Source organism: Geospiza fortis, unplaced genomic scaffold (genome assembly GCF_000277835.1).
Source record: "Geospiza fortis unplaced genomic scaffold, GeoFor_1.0 scaffold346, whole genome shotgun sequence".
In the NCBI taxonomy this organism is placed as follows: Eukaryota; Metazoa; Chordata; class Aves; order Passeriformes; family Thraupidae; genus Geospiza; species Geospiza fortis.
The window spans coordinates 2,650,575-2,669,007 of record NW_005054361.1 but is presented as its reverse complement, the minus strand read 5'-3'; the positions used below and the strand labels follow the sequence as shown (position 1 = coordinate 2,669,007).

At 39.6% G+C, this 18,433-nt stretch overlaps 1 protein-coding gene across 3 annotated transcripts; it reads left to right on the top strand.

Annotated features, from left to right (window-relative positions):
- The first annotated feature begins 2,147 nt into the window (after window positions 1-2,147).
- CDV3 (CDV3 homolog) lies at window positions 2,148-16,482 on the top strand. 3 transcript variants are annotated; one of them, XM_031059377.1, is made up of 4 exons: window positions 2,148-2,304; window positions 4,494-4,636; window positions 5,723-5,885; window positions 13,785-16,482. In XM_031059377.1, the coding sequence occupies exons 1-4, from the start codon at window positions 2,162-2,164 to the stop codon at window positions 13,807-13,809; spliced, it is 474 nt and encodes a 157-aa protein (XP_030915237.1). In that variant the 5' UTR covers window positions 2,148-2,161; the 3' UTR covers window positions 13,810-16,482. The 3 variants fall into 3 exon arrangements, with proteins under 3 accessions (XP_030915237.1, XP_005424001.2, XP_005424000.2); XM_005423944.2 differs by lacking the exon at window positions 13,785-16,482 and adding an exon at window positions 7,415-12,650; XM_005423943.2 differs by lacking the exon at window positions 13,785-16,482 and adding an exon at window positions 6,983-12,650.
- Window positions 16,483-18,433: the final 1,951 nt, after the last annotated feature.

The window sequence follows — 18,433 nt, the reverse complement described above, 5'->3', positions numbered from 1 at the left end:
CGGGGTGGGGCGAGCCTTCCTCGGCGGTCCTTGCCCTGGGGGAGGCGAGAAAGCTGGGCCCCTTCCCGCTCTGCAGGGGCGGTGCAGCCCGGCACTCCCTCCCAGGTTTCTGGGTGTTGCGGCCGGAACCGGAGGTTTGCGTCAGGTGCCACCTGGGGCTGTGCAGCGTGGCATGTGGACCTTGGCGATAAGATTCCTCCAGAGTCCGCCCAGCTCTGTGCCTCGTTGCCAGGCAGAGTTTTGCTGGCAATAGGGTTTTTTGTTTTCTTGGGGGTTTTTTTGGTAGCGTAATACAGTGAAACGATGAGAATGCAGGAGAAGCTTAAATGTCCGTAGTTGAGTTAGTAGCTCTCTGTTTCTTCCTCCGCCCTTGTTCTTCCTGCCAACAATATAAGCACTGAAGTAATGAAATTTAAACCAAAAGTAACTATGAGAGCTCTAATGCTTTATATTTTAAACGAGTTTTAAGAAATACTCTACTGCTGCCTGATGGTTTTTTAATTGTGGAGCTTGACACGTGCAGTACCTTTGTTATATATTTGTCTGCTGTAGACCAAACAGATAGGACCTAAAAAATTACTTGCACCTTTTCTCTCTATTTCTGGTTTGGTTTTTTTTGTCTCTTGGTATTGTTTTCCTTTGGAGGCTTCAACACTTAGTAATCTGAGGATGTGTTCCCTGTCTTACTGCTATGGATTGAATCTTTATCCTTATAACATTATACTCTGAGTATAAAAGGATGGCTTGTGAAATCATTTTTGGAAGTTAGATGCCTTGCCTCCTTCATGCTTACATAGAGGATCAGTGATTTTGTTGTGCTAGATTGATATAAGAGCTCTTATGCTGTATATTTCAAAATGAATTTTAAGAAATACTCCTGTTGTTGTTTCACCTGGGGAGCTTGACACGTGCAGTAGCTTTCTAAGTAGATCAAGGTCAGTGCTAATCTTTCAGCTGCTCTTCTGCTCACTTGCTTGCAAAATATCTGGCTTTGACTGAAGCTGGTACTTGGATTAGAAACAAAAGTCATTAAATGTGAAAGGTATGTTAGCTTGGAAACTAATGTTTCCATGGAGATGGGGATTTAAGAAATCTAAAAGATTTTAGAACTGTAGACTGCTGCTCTTCCAGAAGACTGAATCTGCAGCAGACAGTGCAGTTAACATGAGGTCACTTCCTACTTCTGCTGTTACTCTAAAGCAGGTCAAAGTTTTTTCTGTTGGAGATTGACTGTCGAGGAGATCCCATCACAGGGCTCCAAAAGCAGCTTTATTCTCAGCTGTTCAGCTGAAAGGGGGCTGTACTTTTGGCAGACCTTGCTCACAAGGTCCTCCTGTTTGGAGGAATATAACTGCATTTTATATAGTGTGTAAGAATTAGGTAAACTGCTAATTAGGCTCTGTGTGTCTTAAAGCTGGGACTGGAAACATGGGAGGACTGCTTGTCTGTTCTGGTCCATTTTTGGTCTGCCTTAATAATCCCAGAATCTCCTGGTGACACAGTAGGACAAAATTGCCTCCACTTAGGCGAGTCCCTCTTTCCCCAGACAGACTCCCATTTTAGAACCCTCAAGTGGTTCTCTTGAAAGATAGACACATTTTATGTACTAGGATTGCTGTGGTTTTGAAGCTGACCTTTCTGCTGTTACGAAAACACTGCTTAGGAAACAAGGCTGTAAATGTGGTTGTGAATGTGAAAAAGTCAAATGTACCATTATTGATCTTTGTCATAAATCAACTGTAAGCTATTCCAAATGTTCTTTTCTGTTTGGCTCATGAGATAGGTGATGGAAAAGTGAATTTAAAGCTTCATGTGCATTCAAGCTGTTGTAAAAGCCTACTGTTAGTGAAAGGGAGGTCTTGCTCATGTATTGCCCTGGTCATGACTGCAGGGTCGTGTTCCATACTATGTTGTTGCTTGATTTCCTGATGTGTCTTTGCTGAGGTGATATGGTTTTCTTTGCTTGAATGACTTCTTGCTGGGGCGTTTCTTAGCTGTTCTAGTGAGTTAAGTCAGCTCTCAGGTGCATCCCTGGTGACACACAGTGATTTAGGGGATGAGGGCGTACAGTCCTTTCCTCTCTTGGCAGCGGGGCACACAGTTAGGTTTCTCCTGGAACTGTACCTTCACCCTCAGGTTTTGGGGTTTTTTGTATTATCTTATGTTCTTCTTTTCTACTTTGGTTATAGAGAAAGTGACAACTTATATTTTTCTCTTCTTACAGGAAGAGGATGATTGGAAGGAGTTTGAACAAAAGGAAGAAATTGATTATAGCGGTCTTAGAGTTCAGTCCATGCAAATAAGGTACTACTTTTTCTTTTTTTTTTTTTTTTCCTTCAGTATAATCCTTACCAATGTGTAAAAAGGATGGGTTTTTAATACAGAGCTGCTTTCATGGAGTCCAGTTAAAGAGAGGTTTGATATGTTTCTGATAGTACACAAGTTTGCTACTGGGTAATATAACTTTGACTAGTCTCTGCCAATGTTCTCTTTATTTTCTGAATCTGTTCATACACTGTTCATACTCAACAGAGCTATCTGTTTTGTTTGGGACTCAGGATTTTTTTTAAATGCTTAATATTCTGCTCCATAAAGACAGTCAAGTAGGAATTCCTAGGAGTAGTGCAGGATAGTAATTCCCACTGAATCATTTGACCGCTGTAAGGGTATCTGATTCAATCTGCTCAGTTGGGGAGCAAATTCCTGAACTATTGCACTTGAATTTCAAAAAACCAAAAATACAGTTGGTAAAAGTAGCATCCCATGATAAAATTGCGCAGGATTGATGAATCTAATCCACGATTCCTTGTTTGTTTTTTTTCATTAGACTTTTCCTGTTGTCTGGTGGAAAGTAAGTCTATTTGTGCCTGTTCTTGTTTAGAAATAAAACTTTTCATCAGGTCAGAAAAAGGGTTTTTATGACCTCAGTTGTAGACTGAGAATATCAGATAATCCTCATTGTCCAGATATTGGTGTTCAAAATAATGTCATCTTAAAATCAGCCTACCTGCAACCAGTGCAATAGATGCGTTCTTCACTGTTTGAGCAGGTCTGACATTTCTGGAATTATTTACTCTTTTGGATCATGGCATTTCCCCTACTCCTTTCAGTTAACTAGTCCTTTGGGCCATTTGCAGGAGTTTGTCCCACTAGCTGTCTATAGCACTGAAGTGTCACAGTGGATAATCACATGTCTGATCAGACAGCCAGTTAGCTGCAGCTTAACTGACTGCTGGTGCTGTTTGACTGAAAAGCCTCTACTTTGGTTTTCCAGACAAAGACCAGCATTCCAAATACTTTTCATTCTGTGGCAGATTTTCAGGCATGTGGAAGTTTTTGCCACAGGATTTTGTAACCATTCAATTAGTGGATTCAAGGGAAGAGTGGAGAAGTAAATGGAAAAAAAAACCCCACTAGAGGTTATAAATTAGCCATCTCTGGAGGTCTCTTTGATGAAACAAAGATACCAGAGTGTCTGGTGGGGGTGGGATGCTCCCTGTGCTTGCTCTGTTGTAGTTAAGTGTGTAGACAATGCTTCTGACTATCATTTAAAATAAGGTGTTTAGGCCCTTGGGCCACCTTACCATGATTGTTACTATGTTTGGATGAAGAGTGAAAGGCCATTTACAGGCATTTTTTTTCTGTTCTCTGACCATTACTTACACAGAAAGCTTACACAGATCATGATTAGTAGGATTTGGTGTATTATGAACTTCTGAATTCACACATTACTGCTGTTGAGATCTCTGTCTTGATTCTTTTCAGCAGCCTCACCCTCCACATCTGTCCTCCTTTACCACAGCTTTCTGTAGTAGCTTTGGCCAGCAGATTATTTTGTGTGTCTGACTACATCTATGCAAAATAAAATAGTCTAAATAAAATACAGCTGAGCTTTTGCATTGGGTCTGTCTTTGAAAAAATAACATTTTTCTGTCTTATGCTTTTTTTTTTTTTTGCCTGCTTTAAGAGAAGAGATCTGAGTTTATTTGTGGATTGTATATTACCCATACATATAAGGGTATTTTTTAGGTGGTTGTGGTTATAGGAAAAGTGAGCTCAGGACTTGCTTTCTTTCAGCACTACTCCACTATTTCTTCCTCTTGACTAAAGCATTTTATGGAAGCTGGACTTGTAGACCTTTTCTGCTTTATCTTGTCATCCCTTTCAAATACATGTCTGTGTTAGTAAGAAAAAAAGCCTTTCTGCTCAAAATAAGATGCCAATTTCTTTGATCACTTCGTTCAAGTTGAATTTTTTTTTTTTATTCTTTTAGGAGCTTTTTTCCTTTTCAGTTGCCAAGTTAGGTAGCATCATGCCAGAAATTGTTCAGATGGAATTGCTAGTACAGTGAGTACAGGACTAACATAGCCTAGTTTAATTTAGTGTCCTCATCATGGCAGCCGTGGCATCTTGTCTTACAGGGATTGTGTAATATCTGACAAATCTCTTAAACCTCTGTTTATAGGGTGCCACTGATTGTTTTTCTCTTACAGTGAAAAAGAAGATGATGAAAGTGAAAAAAGAGAAGAACCTGGTGACAGTTGGGAAGAGACTGGTAGTGGTGGTAGTGTAGACAGATCATCTGGTCCTTGGAACAAGTCAGCTCCTGCACCAGCCCCTGTCGTTGAACCAATTGGTAAATTAAACTCAGACTTGTTTTTTTTTTCAGTCAGAACTGCATCAGATTGAATTAAGCTCTCAGTGGGTAGAGCTCAAGGAGCAGCTCCTGTTCAGGCATCCTTTAGTGAACTAATGGCTGTTTTGGCATGCCAGCCATCAAGGAAACCTTTGTGTCAAGGGATGTGAGGAACAGAATTGAATTTAAAGTATCTATGAGCATTGAATTTAAAGTATCTATCAGATACTTTAAAACACATGTGGAAGAGTTTTTTTTTATTTCCAAATTCAAAATGGGGGGAAGGAGTCTGTCTTTGCAGGACATCCCTCTGTTTGGCAGTCTGTAAAATACCTGTTGGAAGCATTTCTGTTGATCTAAAAATGCTGCTTTAACACTTCAGTGGATTTTCAGCCAGTATCTGATCTGTTGTGGCCATTAGTAGCACACTTTTCAAATCAGTTTTTAAAATGTTGAGAACATGACATTGCAAAATTGATTCTTTTAACTAGGATAGGATTCAGGTTTTTTATGAACTTCAGTATATTAATGTCAGTGGAGATAAACCACTCAGTCATCTCTGAGTTTGGAATATTCTTTTCCACTGAGAAATTAATTGAAAAATAGCCTGTTTTTTTTCTTGTTTGTAAAGGAGGTAAATCTAATTAGTGTTACTTCATCTTAGATTTTTACCTTAAGTGCAGACTGTTTGGGCAGTCCCCTCTGCATCTGGAGAGGTGTTTTAAATAAGATTTGGCAACTATATAATTATGTGTTTAGATCTGTTTTAAATATGTTTAAATTGTTGCTAATAAATTGCAAGCGAGAAACATGAAGTCCTCGTTAGTAGTTTGGATTCCCTAAACTTTGAGAGACAATACTCTAGAGCCACGTTTAAATTTGACTGAGTGTAGGTTAAGTTAGGTGACACCTGATTTCCTGCCTTGTCTAAAACTTGCTTCCAAAACATAAAAGGTGGAAAAACATACTCGTAAGATTCTTTTCATTTCTTCTTTGTGAGTTTTGTTTGTGTGTTGGTTGTTTTGAGTTCTTTTCAGCTATGAATGCAGACTTGTTCCCATGTGTGAATCCTGTTGTTTTTCCTAGTTACAGAAACTCCAGAACCGGTGCAGACTGGTGGCGTGTACCGGCCGCCGGGGGCCAGGGAAGGTGGGCGGCCGCGGAGAGCACAGCAAGGACCACCAGAGATCTACAGTGACACACAGTTCCCCTCACTGCAGTCCACCGCCAAGCTTGTAGACAGTCGAAAGTAAGTGCATTCCACTGATTCCCCAGGAGATCTCTAACTGCCTTCTCTAAGTTCTTATGTTGTCCTAGTGCTTAAGCCTGAATCCTTCCACAGAGGAAAGAAATAACTAAGGGGTGATAAATGTGTTGTCCAACTCTGTTCCTGTGAAATAACTTTCATAGGATGTAGCACAGCGAGATAGTCAAACAAGACTGCCAATTGTGTTCTTTGACAGCCGAAGGATTTCACTGAATATTTCTGGTGCTGACAGCATCTGCTTCCCTCAGACACTAGACTAGCCATGGTGAGGCTCTGTGTTACTTCCTTCAGCAGAGAGATGTAGAAGTCCTGAGCTTGCAGCCTTCTTGTTAGAGATGTGGAAGTGGTTTAACTGGAGGAGTGCAGTATAACTACAAATCAATACACTTGCTGTCTCAGCTGTGATTTACAGAGACAAGCTCCCCCAGTTTTGCTGAAGTGTTTTGTATTATGTAGTGCTGAAGACTTTGGTCTCACCCTATCTTTCAGTCCTGATCTTTCTATAACCTTGTTCCCAGTAGAAGAGATGGCTAGGTCAATACCTAATTCACTTGGGGGATTTGGGGTGGTTTTTTGTTCTTGGGTTTTTTTCCCCTCTTGCTGGCTATGTTACTGTTTAATACAGCTTAGGAGAAGCTTTGTTTCGTCTGCGTATTTTTTGGTGTAGCAAAGGAGACACGCTGTTATTGATGCTTTGTGATTTGAATGCACATTGAGCCAAGATGAAATTCTGAATGAACGTTCTAGAAAATTACTTCTGCTTTCTAGAATCTATTTTTCATAAACAGGTTAAATTTACTGTCAGATACTTTAATAAATAATCTTAATTTTTAAAAATTTAAATAACTTACTTAAATTTACTTTGAGAATGTTAATGTAAGCTGTACTGGGTGATGAGCTTATTTTGGAGATAAGGTTTTAAAAAGAATTGCTTGGGAATGTTTAGGTGTTCTCTTAAACTCTAGATCTTTGTTTTGTGTTCTTAATGTTTTTGTTGGGATGGGGTGGAAATGGACTGGAAATTCACAATTCACAAGTTAGTGACAAGATATTTACTGATTACATTTATTTTCCCATAGGGATAAAGAAATGGAGAAGAGCTTTGAAGTAGTAAAATACAAAACTAGAGGTAGGGATGAGGTCTCAAAAAACCAGGCACTAAAACTTCAGCTAGACAACCAGTATGCTGTGCTTGGGGATCAGTAGAGCTGCACACACATTACAATTAAGGAATGCTTTTTTGGTAACCCTTCTACTAAGGTAACTAAACTACAGCTAACAGCTATGATGAACGTGCCACCTTATTTCTGCTGGATCTACTGCAGCAAGTGCAGACTGCTTTGACATAAGTGATTGGTTCTCCTGCACTATGGAAGCATAATATGTTGCAACTTCTCCATTGGATATGGGGCAAATTAATGTAAATGATTGAACAAGAGTCATCAGTGTGCTTTTATTGCTCAGAAAGATACCTACAGCCAGTGGTCATTTCAAAATCTTTTTATGTTCAGATACTGAGCCTTCGTAAAGGTTGACTACCTCAGACTTGATGCACTCATTGTGGACACCATGTGGATCACAACTTCTGGAAGAGAAGGTTACAGCTGTTTTAGTGGCCATCTGAAACTTGAAACCAGCTCTACTGGATTCCTGTGAGAAATCCTGCAGAAGTCAGCCATTTGGTTCCAATTTGCTATAAAAAAGATTTAAGTGACCTTAATGACAAACGTGTTCGTTCCCCTTCTGAGGAATCCTGTCACGTGTAGCCATAGCCTACTAGAGACTTCTGGAGCGTCCCATACCACTCATACTGTCCAAGTACAACAGAGCTGTAGTTTGTTTACCTTTCTAGAGTGCTGTACGGAAGTAACTGCAAAACAAATTAAAACTCATTCAGTGTCAGATTTGAGGAATGATGGGTTTGAATGGTTTGTTTGCATTAGCCATTTTCTAAGTTGTCTAAGTGTTTTTTCTATTATCCACAAAAGAAATGCCTGCCTTGTTTCTGATATTGATTTGCAGTATATTTAAATAATGGTAAACTGTTGTAGTGAAATAGGGTTTTATTTTGGTTTTTGTCATGAAGTTTGTCTTTCTCACCCTTAAGCACTAAGACTTGGAGTTTTGATTTGGCACAGAGGTATCCAGACTCCTACTACAGTCTTCAGAATTTGTCCTTTAATAATGAGACATGTGGCAGTAGTGATACTAGATAAAAACTGTCTTCTATCAAAAACAATTATTCATTTATTGAGGAGTGATGCTTACTTGATAAACAGAATAGCTTAACATACAGAGAGATAACTAAAGCTGGTAAGCCTGATTTGTATGGCTACTTCTGTGAAGCATACAGCTGTCTGAGGCAGCAGTCCTCCAAGTATAACTCATAATTGGTGTTTTCTCACAGTCAGAAAGTTTAGTAATGATGGAAGGCAGTGACTTCTTAAAGTTACTTAATTTAGTGGAAGTAGGCAAAATGGCACTGGTACACGAGGAATATAGGACATTGCCTGTAACTGTTTCAGTGAACCAAACCTGTCAAGTACCAGAAGTGTTCTGCTGTAACTGTTTTTCTCTTCTCTGAATTTTTACACCAGAAGCAAAATGAAGTACAATAGTGGTGTGCTCCAGTGTTGAGGTTTCTCAGAGTAAATGCCAAAAAATAGACCCAACATCCATAAGAGTTTCCAATGGCAAGAAAAACAAGGGAACAAAACAAAGCTTGCTTACATGTGTCAGAGTACTGTGTATGTGCAGAAGATAAGGATAGTCCAGGAATCACCCAGTTGGGTTCCCTTTGACTAACTGCTGACTTGCTTTAAATTTGCTTCTCTGAGGTCAATGCAGATTTTGCTGTTGACTTCAGTGGGGTTGGGATTTCACCTGGTTCTTTTGAGCACAGATTAAAACTGGCCTTGCCCTTGCAGAGTTAACTGTCCATGAAAATTCTGCTAGAAGCTGCTATTAAAGATAGGGCTCAAGAGACTATTCCTAAAGTTGGAGACTTCATTTGGAAACCAAACCCCGCTGAAAGACTGATACCAATACCTTGGACTCTGAGCCATGTATCTTCCTTGAAAATCCATTGTTGCCAGCAAAAGTGTTGTTGTCACAATTTCTGTGGAATTCATGGTAAATGGACATGTCACTTGATGGGGTAGAGATGTGAAGTCTTATGCTTTTCCTGATGCTCTAGAGAGATTGCGATCACTAATGCACATGAATAGAGTTTTAGTCTCCTGTGTGAAGGGTAGATGAGACTGTCCATTGTACCACCTTTATCTGAGGTTTTTGGGCATGAATCCTGGCAGTTCAAGAAAACCCTGTAAAAGTTTCAAATCAAATAAAATGGAAATATACATGGATTCTGGAGTCTAGTGAGTCTTTACGTTTTAGTTTGAGCTCATGACTACAATAGCAGAGGAAACAGAGCATTTGGATCTCTTCAGGGATAGGCCTTGGGGCAGGCAGTTGTCCTTATGGTCAGGTGGGCTCTGTTTCAGAGCTTTTAGCAGTGCATATCAATACAACATTTATTTATACATAGAAGTTTAGTTTGCTACTTGTTCCCACCATAGAAGATTGGTTTGAGATTGTGAGTTGAGTATGAATGAAGTTTCGATTTGCTTTTCACTTCAAAGTACCTCTGCTGAATTAAAAAATGGGGAATAAAAACATAACCTCTGCATGGCTGCTATCACTGGAGCCCATCAGGTACTGATAACTAAAGGTGTTCCTTTGGGGGCTCTTCTTAAGCATATCATTTCAGTTTCTTTCTGGAGGCATAAGGAAAAAAAATTGGAAATGCAGCAGATTTCCATAGTACAGAATGTTAAACTGTTTTAAAAGAAGTGTTTCTCATGTAAAGTATAGCTGCCAGCAGCTATCAAAATGCCAGTTGTCAGTATCTGCCTTGTAATTGCTCTGTATGCCTGAAATTTTGAGTCAGTCCTCTGCAGAAGCTTGGTATGCTTTGGAGACTCTGAAGTCCAACTTTATCCTGGTTTATTGTTGCTTTCATTTAAGGCATGCTAAGAATGTCCTTTTCATTCCTTCAAAATGCTTGTTGAAGGCTTATTCCATAAATGAAGCGTTGTCAGTTGTAGAAATGAGACTCTTGATGCCAGTCCATATAATGGAGTTGTGTGCTGCTTCAGGGACTCCCTGGCATGTGACATGCTTTTATGGTGGGCTGCTTGTTAATTCCCAGCTTAAAGGTTCTGGTTTACTTTCTCTGGCTTACAATAAAACATAGCCATAAAGTTACCAGTTTGCTGGTAGAACATGGACATGTCCAGTGCTTACTGGGAAAAGAACAGTTTGGATTTGTGTTTCTCAGTGATAGTCTGTATTTAAGGATGTTAAAATGCTAAAAACCAGGTAATTTTAATCAAGTTAGACTTCCCAAATGCCTGCTGTAGGTATCTGAAATCTGTATTTACTTGAGCTGATGATAAATATAGGAGAGGATTAGTTTTGCCCCTGCCCTTCTCTCCCAGTTTAGCTGTTCAATCTTATTTAAAAATGAAGAGTAATTGACAATTAAAAGTGACTGTCTCCTGTTGCTTCAGTTTTATATTTGTGGCTAGCTCTATCAGTCATGTCCACAGTAACTTAGATGAATTTTTAATGGTAGCAGTTGTGCTAGATGCCTGACACCACAGGGAATATGGCTTTTGGTGTTTGACTGCATCTGTCAGCTCTTGGAAGCTTTGACTACACCATGGCTGAGACCCCAGTGTTGTTCAGGTCAAGTAAACACAATATAAATTTGATTGGGCTGCACATCTTTGGCATTTGCTTATCTGAACTTTTGCAATAGTTGTAGCTTTTTGCCTTTCTAATTTCAGCCTGTTTGAGCAGTTTTAAACCTGCTTGTGGTTTTCTTTCAAATACCCTAACTAAAATGGAGCAGGGATTAATAGGGCTTCATGTCCTTAAATAAGGTTGCTTACTTACAAAGTAGTAATATTATTCTCTCCAATATTGACATGGTCAGAAACTTATACCTCATTGGCCCAAGAAGGTAAATTATACCAAAACCACCTTGGGTACTATATAATCTTTATGAACAGCCACAATCCAGTTTTTTTTTGCTGGACTGAAACTTAGTTCCCGAATTCTTTCTCCCTGTTTTCAGCTTTTGATGTTAGAACTTGTTTTCAATGTTAAATAGGGGCTTTTATGAGGCAGTATAAGAAAACAGAAAGTGTACTCAAACTTCAAGTATATGAATTATCTATGTAAAGAGGGGATGAAATCTGACATACATTTGCAGATAAACTCCAGAAAAAGCTACAAAGACAGCTTGTCTGTGTTGAGGTTAATACAAGAGCCTGCAAGCTCTAGCAGTTGGAAGAAGCGACAGCAGAAAACAGAACTGAGGAGTCTAAGTCATTGCAATTGTGTATCTAAAGTTTGGCTTCTTGAGCATCACCTGTTGCTCTGCCATGTTCTGTTTGAAGTGAAATAGAGTAGGAAGGAAGATTAATAAATAAATAAATTAAGGAGAGTGGAAATGATGCAAATAAAACATAGGTGCTGTAAGAAGAGAAGGATTAGGAGGGCTGTTTTCTAAATGATAGCTTTAAGTGCATAGCCTGAGACGGGGAGTGGAGTGTCAGTTGTTGGATAGTACAAGTGCTGTGTGGGTAGGCACTGCTTGCACATGTGACAGATTCATCTGATGTTAAATCAGCAAAACTGTTAAAAGTTCAGTACTTGGGGAAGGCAGCACATTTTATTTCTTCCTTTCAATAAATTGGGAGAATGTGTTCACAGAGAAGGTAGGATTTTGGGTTGGTATGAAGCTGACCTGTTGCCTAAAGAGAGAACTGAGGACAAATTTCAAGATGGCTCAACAATCCTCTTAGGAAATAAATTGTGTATTTAAGAAAATTATTTTTCTCTTCTGCATGATTAAAGGCTGAGGCATTGTTTCAAATAGCTATGAAGACTTTTTTTATGAATGAAGTTAACTTCTAAATGGTACATACATCATGGGTTTATCTTCAGTTGCTTAAGAGTATGTGTTGATGCAGCAAGGTTAACGAAGTTCAGTGTTCACTTCAGTGAAGTTCTGCTTAGCCAGAGTACAAATACTAAAAACATATCACAGTATCAATGAGTAACCAGGTAAAGCAGTGTGCCTCAGCGTGTCTGGAGTATTGGATTGGAAAGTGTCATCTGAAACAACTGTGTGCACTGAAAAGAAGCCAAGCCCATTTCTTAGCAAAAGCATGGGAAGCATGGGACCAAGAGAGTGGGATTTGGCCTAGGTTTTCTACTGAGCTGCTATGTTCAAGTAATTTAATTTCACTCTGCCTCAGTTTCCCCAGCTGTACCAAAATAACCAACAACCTACCTCACAGGGATGTTGTGAGGCCAAAGCTGTTCTTTGTCAAGGGCTGGGGCTGATGGAAGGTTCTACAGAGGACTAAAAATCTTTATTAAAATTAGCTTTTATTATAGTATTTTAATACTACTTTGGCAAAGGCTTATCTTATGGAATGTAATATACGTTCTATTTAAGTATTATGTAATTTGACTTATTTTAGTATGTATGAGTAAGGAAAAAGTTCAGGCTGAGCACTCAGCTGGTATTTCCTCTATTCAATTATATGTGCAACCCAAATGGCATATTGATAGGAGGCTCTTTGTTTTTATGTGGAACATATTAAAATCAATATTGCTTTTATTTTGTAAACCCCATGACTGAAATAAAATCCTGCTCACAGTTGATAGCCATTTCTTATAATGTGGCTGTTTTAAAGTTTGTTCAAATCATGTGAACCAGAAGTGTTCACTCTTGATACTAAGGGGTACTTTGTCATAGGAATGTGTTTTTCTTCTCCTCTCCATGTGTTAACACTTTTTCCTGCTCTTTATTCTTAATACTTAAGTTGAAGTGGCATGCAGATACAAAGGAAATAGGGAGAGAGAAAAATCTTCAAAACTTGTAAAATCTGGTATTAAGGCAATTTGTAGAGGAAGGGAATGAACAAAAGGGAAGTAGTTGGCCATGGAGGGGGTTTTGTGAAATAAACAAAGGGAAGAAATTATCAAAAACTTGGGTGTGAGTGGGGTAAGCAGAATAGGTAAGAGGAAGGAATACAGATATAGCAGAGGCAATTATCCTACTTATTATCTCCTGATTTATCAGTTAGCTGCAGCTGAAGTAACATGCAGTAGCAACTTACAAATATGTCTTTATCTGCTTTTGCTGGTGATTTCAAGGTTCATTGCTCCCCTTTTACAATGGGGCTTCAAAGAGAATCAGAAAACAACACTATGGTGGCCTCCATGCAGACAAATGAGAGCTCTGGTGGGTCGTGGAGAGAGATGAGGCCCAAGCAGTTACCTTCTCTTATTGACATTTTTATCATTGCAGCACCTCCAAGATAGTTGTTATTGTGCATCAGCTGTGACAGTTCTCTGTCAGAAATTATTATTGTTAAACTTCAACTAACTGTGGCAGTTGCTTCAGAGAAAATGTTTAGCTAGATGAATAAGCACTGAAGAATAATATGGGGCTTTTTGGAATACTTATGATGATGATGGTAACAAGTGATATTAAGGTCCATATATTTATTGGTAGGTGGCTTAAAATGACTTTCATATATGTACCTTATATGGGAAGGAGAATTGCATTTAAGGTGTTTGTCATGTATCCCTCTATTAACAAATAAGCTACCTTAGTTTTACTGTCCTTCCAGCTCCAAGGAGCTGCTTCTACCATTCTCTTACCACTTTCCTGCCTTATTTTTCTAATATGTCACTTTTTTAAGGTGCTGAAGAAACAGCAAATATTCATTGAGATTATCACCTCTAAGAGAAATAGATGCTGTAATATTTTTCTGTATTGTTCTGTCTTTAATACAGCCTAACATCTTATTCGCTTTCTTGACTGCAACTACACAGTGAGCAGATGTCTTCATCAAGCTGCCCATGGTGATGCCTAGATCGTCCCCTTGAAAGATCACAACTAACTCAGACTCATGTCACAACTTCTACCAGAGCATGTATGAGTGGTTTAAAACCTTTCCAGTATTTATTGCCTTGGTTTTCCTGTTGACAACTCACCTGCCCCTGATTTGCCAAATTTACAGAGTCATTTAGAATATCTTAGCAATCACCATCAACCCAGTAGCTTCCATGGGGATTGGCTTTTGCCATTTGATGTACTGAAGTCTTCAGTTTCGTGTATATAATCCACTCTTCTGGTCAGTGAGTAGCATGGCAAGCTCTTACTAATTTTTGCTCAATCTGATGTTTTCTATTCCTTTTCATGTCTCCTATCTTCTGTACTGAATTTCCATTCTAGCTCAGTTACAGCAATGAAGTCATCACATTACATCTCTGCTTTATTTCAAGTAATTGCCTACAGAAAACTGTTAAAGTATTGTCATAAGCTTCCGTTTTCAATTAAACCACTTATTTTGCATATCTTTCAGAGTATATACAACCATAGCAAAGGGATTCAAACCATAAAAACTGGCTGCTACAATAGAACAAATTTATTGAGAAAAAGGCAAAATATGCATATGGTCTCCCAGAGCTTAACTTCACTGGTTTCAATAGAGTTATTTCTGTCACACAAGGTCAGTTTCATTAACATTTGATTTGGGATCTTTTGATATCTAGGTATGACAGCCAGAATCAAGTGCCAGTGAACAAGCCCCATAGAAACTTTTTTTAAATTTTAGGGTAATTATCCTCTTTGTGCCAGAGATGAAGCAGATGCATTACTATTAGTTAGTCTCTGACCAGCAACCACATGAGCTCAGCCATGCTCAATCTAATATACCTGGAGTAGTATTTAACTGGATATTGAAACTGCATTACAGTATTTGAGATGAAGCAGCACTGGAGGGCAGGCTTGGACTTGGTGGTTTGTTTCATCTCTTCATTCTCATCATCTTGTGCTTTAAAGAGCATTGAGCTGTAAATGATGTTGTCTTTAAGCACTGACTGAATTTCCCAGTCATGTTATGTTTACAGATACAAAGGATGTGTCGTAAGGGCCTGGTAGGATGTACAGCCTGGCCCTTGAGAGCTGCATTACTTCAATTATGAGAGTACCACATCCTAGACAGCAACTGCCTTCCCGTACTAATGCTGATACTGGGTTGAGAACAATGTACCTTGGACTTTGCATCCAAAGAGCTGTATCTGTTAAGTGTTCTATTACAACAGTACTCTGTCAAAAAACAGTCGTGGCTGCTGGGAGTTGATTCAGTTGGCCAAGGGAAGTTTAGAAGTTTTTTACTTTTTGAAGACGTGGGTGGGAAAACAGAGCCAATGAATCTGAGAGTTGTTAGAATGTAACACTTCATAACTGCCCCTATACCTCTGGAAGCCTCACCTCTGCTGGTACTCACCAAAGCCCTGTCTTGCCACTGTAGCTCTGTACTGTCACTTACCAACTGCCCAGTAACCTTCAGCACTTACAAGTTCTTTGACCGTGCACTGTGTCACTGCGTCTACTCTGGGAATTGGGAAAAAGGCAAAGTGGCTTTGGAAACTGGTATGACAGTGTTTTCTAGGCTCTGCTCATTGGTTTTCCTGGAACTCAAAACTCAGCAAAAATCTGTTGATTTGACCTCTCTTTGCCCTGAAGTATTCCCTCCTTCTTCTGTTCATCTATATTATTACCATGCCAAGGATTTCTTAGTCAGGTGCCTGAATTATTCACCCCTTATTTAGAAAGCAGCAGGCAAGAACTCCTGAGCCTTGGTCATGCTGCATTGTTTTTGTCAGGGCTGTAATATCCAAACATTGCAAAACTGCCTAGCAAGTAAATGCAGTCTCCTCGAAGAACTGAAGCCTAGAGAGCCTCAAAGGCTACGCAGGGGCCAAATTCCCACGGAGTACAGCAAAAGGGAGGCAGTAGCACTGTTCACAGTACAACACACCTCAGCTGTGGAAAGGAGTATGGTAATGCTCTAGCTTAAACAAAACTGTCATACCTGGACAGCAGGATCTAGCCTAAAGCTTTTTTTTTTTTTTTTAATGAAGAGATAACTGAGGGAAGAATTGAGGTAAGAGGAGCTCTCTGTAAATCAAAAGGAAAAAAAAAGCAACCTGAAGTTGTTTTCAACAATGTACCAGAACGCCTCAGCACCAGACTTTAATGTGAAGAAATTAATTATGGGCTCAGTGTAGTGCAAAAAAAAAAAGAATTTTACTGTCTGGGGAAATGGTTTGGCTGGGAGCCTACAGAGCAGAAATAGCAGAAACTGTTTCAGCAGAGTTCAAGATGATCTGTTTCTGAGAATCCCTGTGTGGCCCCCGCAGTTAACACAGGAACCTAATGGTGCCTGTATATTTATATAATTGTGTTAATAGTAATAACTTAAGTTCAAAACCTGAACTATATATATTTTTGTCAGTAGATTTTTTTTTTACCCTGGTTTACCTATCATGGCTTCTGCATATGACAACTTCTAACTGTGCAGTGCACACGCCTGTTGTCCTTTTGTCCCATGGCAGAGTAATGGTATTCAAACTCTGTAAAGCACTTTCATGATGTTTCCTGTGAAGAAAGCTGAAGAAAATAAATTTATCTTAACAGCACCAACTGAATTTCCATCTCCCAAGTTTGTCTTGATTGTGTTGTGTTCCCCTGTGTGTGGCATACAGACAGCTGGATCTTCGAGGCCCAGCGCAGAAGAGGAGCTGGCTCTGGCTGGAACAGCTGCTTTCTGCTTCTGTTCCCCCAGCCCTCCCTCACTGTTCTGCCTCAGCCCTGGCTTTAAACCAGTGTCCACAAGAGCAGAGAACACTGGAGAACATGTAGCACTCAGATCCCAGGTTACTGGTTTCACTGTGGGTGGGTATGTGCCTGATTTTAGCGGCTCCCCCTTCTGCCCCACCCCAGGATTAACAGCAGCTGCAGGAACTATGTGGCTCCAAGACTTCTTTTAAAGCTCCAGTTAAGTGGGTCAGGGAACGGTTTTTTATCTATAAAGTGAGAATACCAACACTACCCTTCCACAGCAGCTTCTGGGGACTGGGAAGAAAAAGTCACAGGAACCTTAGGTCTTGCCTGGTAATACTTGCACCTATTTCAAATGCCTGCAATGCAAAGCAGCACTTCAGAGGTAGAACACAGTTAATTCAAAGTTAAAGTTAATTCAAAATGTGACGTAAGGCACTAACAGTGGCATTATTTTCAGTATGTGGACTTGGAACAAGTTGGAGATGTTTGATGTCCACAAATACCAAAAAGCATCAAGCTGTTAAAAAAAACCAACCAAAGGTAGATGGTAAGGCTGTAGTTACTGCAGCTCAACATAGCAGTCTTGCCACAGCCAAGACCCCAGTGACAGGGGCATGGATTTCACTTCTTTAAAAGAATCAAATCCCTCACATTCATTCTCAGTCCTTTCTGACAATTCCTTCAGGTCATCCTGACAGCAGGTTGCAGAGGTCACTGACAAAAGATCTGCTGCACTAAAGCAGGAAATCAGAAGCACAAGGTACAGCCTTGCACATAAAGAAAAGCTGCTTTCCTGTTCTCTCTCACCTGGAGACCCCAGAGCTCAGGAGACTTGTCCCTTCCCCAAGCAGCAAAAGGTTTGTTCTACCCAACCCAGAGTGCCTCTCCAGGTTGCCCAGGGCTTAAATGCTTGTGGCTCAGTCTTGTATCTGCAACAAATACTGATGTAAAACCTTTCTAGAAAACAGTATTCAGCAGCTACAAAATAAACATAAAATACACCCTTGCCTTCAAAACAAAAGAGGTAAATTACACAGACTTCAGTGTTACATGTATTCTTCCAGACAACTCCACTGGTCTTGTGCAACTGGATGCTGTGTTTTTCTGTTCAAACAGGCTGTAGTAATTCCAGCTGCTTAAATACAGCCCTTCAGGTTCCATGAGAACACTTGTGCCTAGACTAACACAGTGCACTCACATACATGAAGTTCTGTAAATATAGATCCAGACCCACTGTTACTGAAAAGGTCAAAGACTTTGTCAAATATTCTGGCTGTCTGACCAAGAACATTTCCAGCTGCCAGAAACTGAAGTCTTTGTCTGGCTCTGGTTCCTGTCACAGACTCAAACAGAAAACATGGTCAAGACAAACTTCACCTCTTGGGTAACAGAATTGTTTCTACACTTGCTGAGCAGATTTATTAGCACTCAGAATGGCAGCAACAGCACCTGTAATCTATAGAAATAATTTACTACACCCTCTATTAGTACAAAAAATTTACAAGCCAGTTGTTTTTGTCCGATTTGCCTCTTCCAATAGAAAATACCAAAAGATGAAAAAATAATGTAAAAATCTAAGTCTATTACTATATGGGAAATGCAATGGAATTTTCATCAATTGGTATTTTCCCCACAACACACAGATAAAAGATGTGATAAGCATTTTTCAAATGATTTCTGAAATATTATTATACAACTGTGTCCATAGACAAAATCACTGGTCCAGTGATGGGATAGCTGGGACAAGGTAAAGTATGTTTTGGATGAATTAGTGCCATAGTTTTAGATGCTACTGGTAACGAAAGCAATC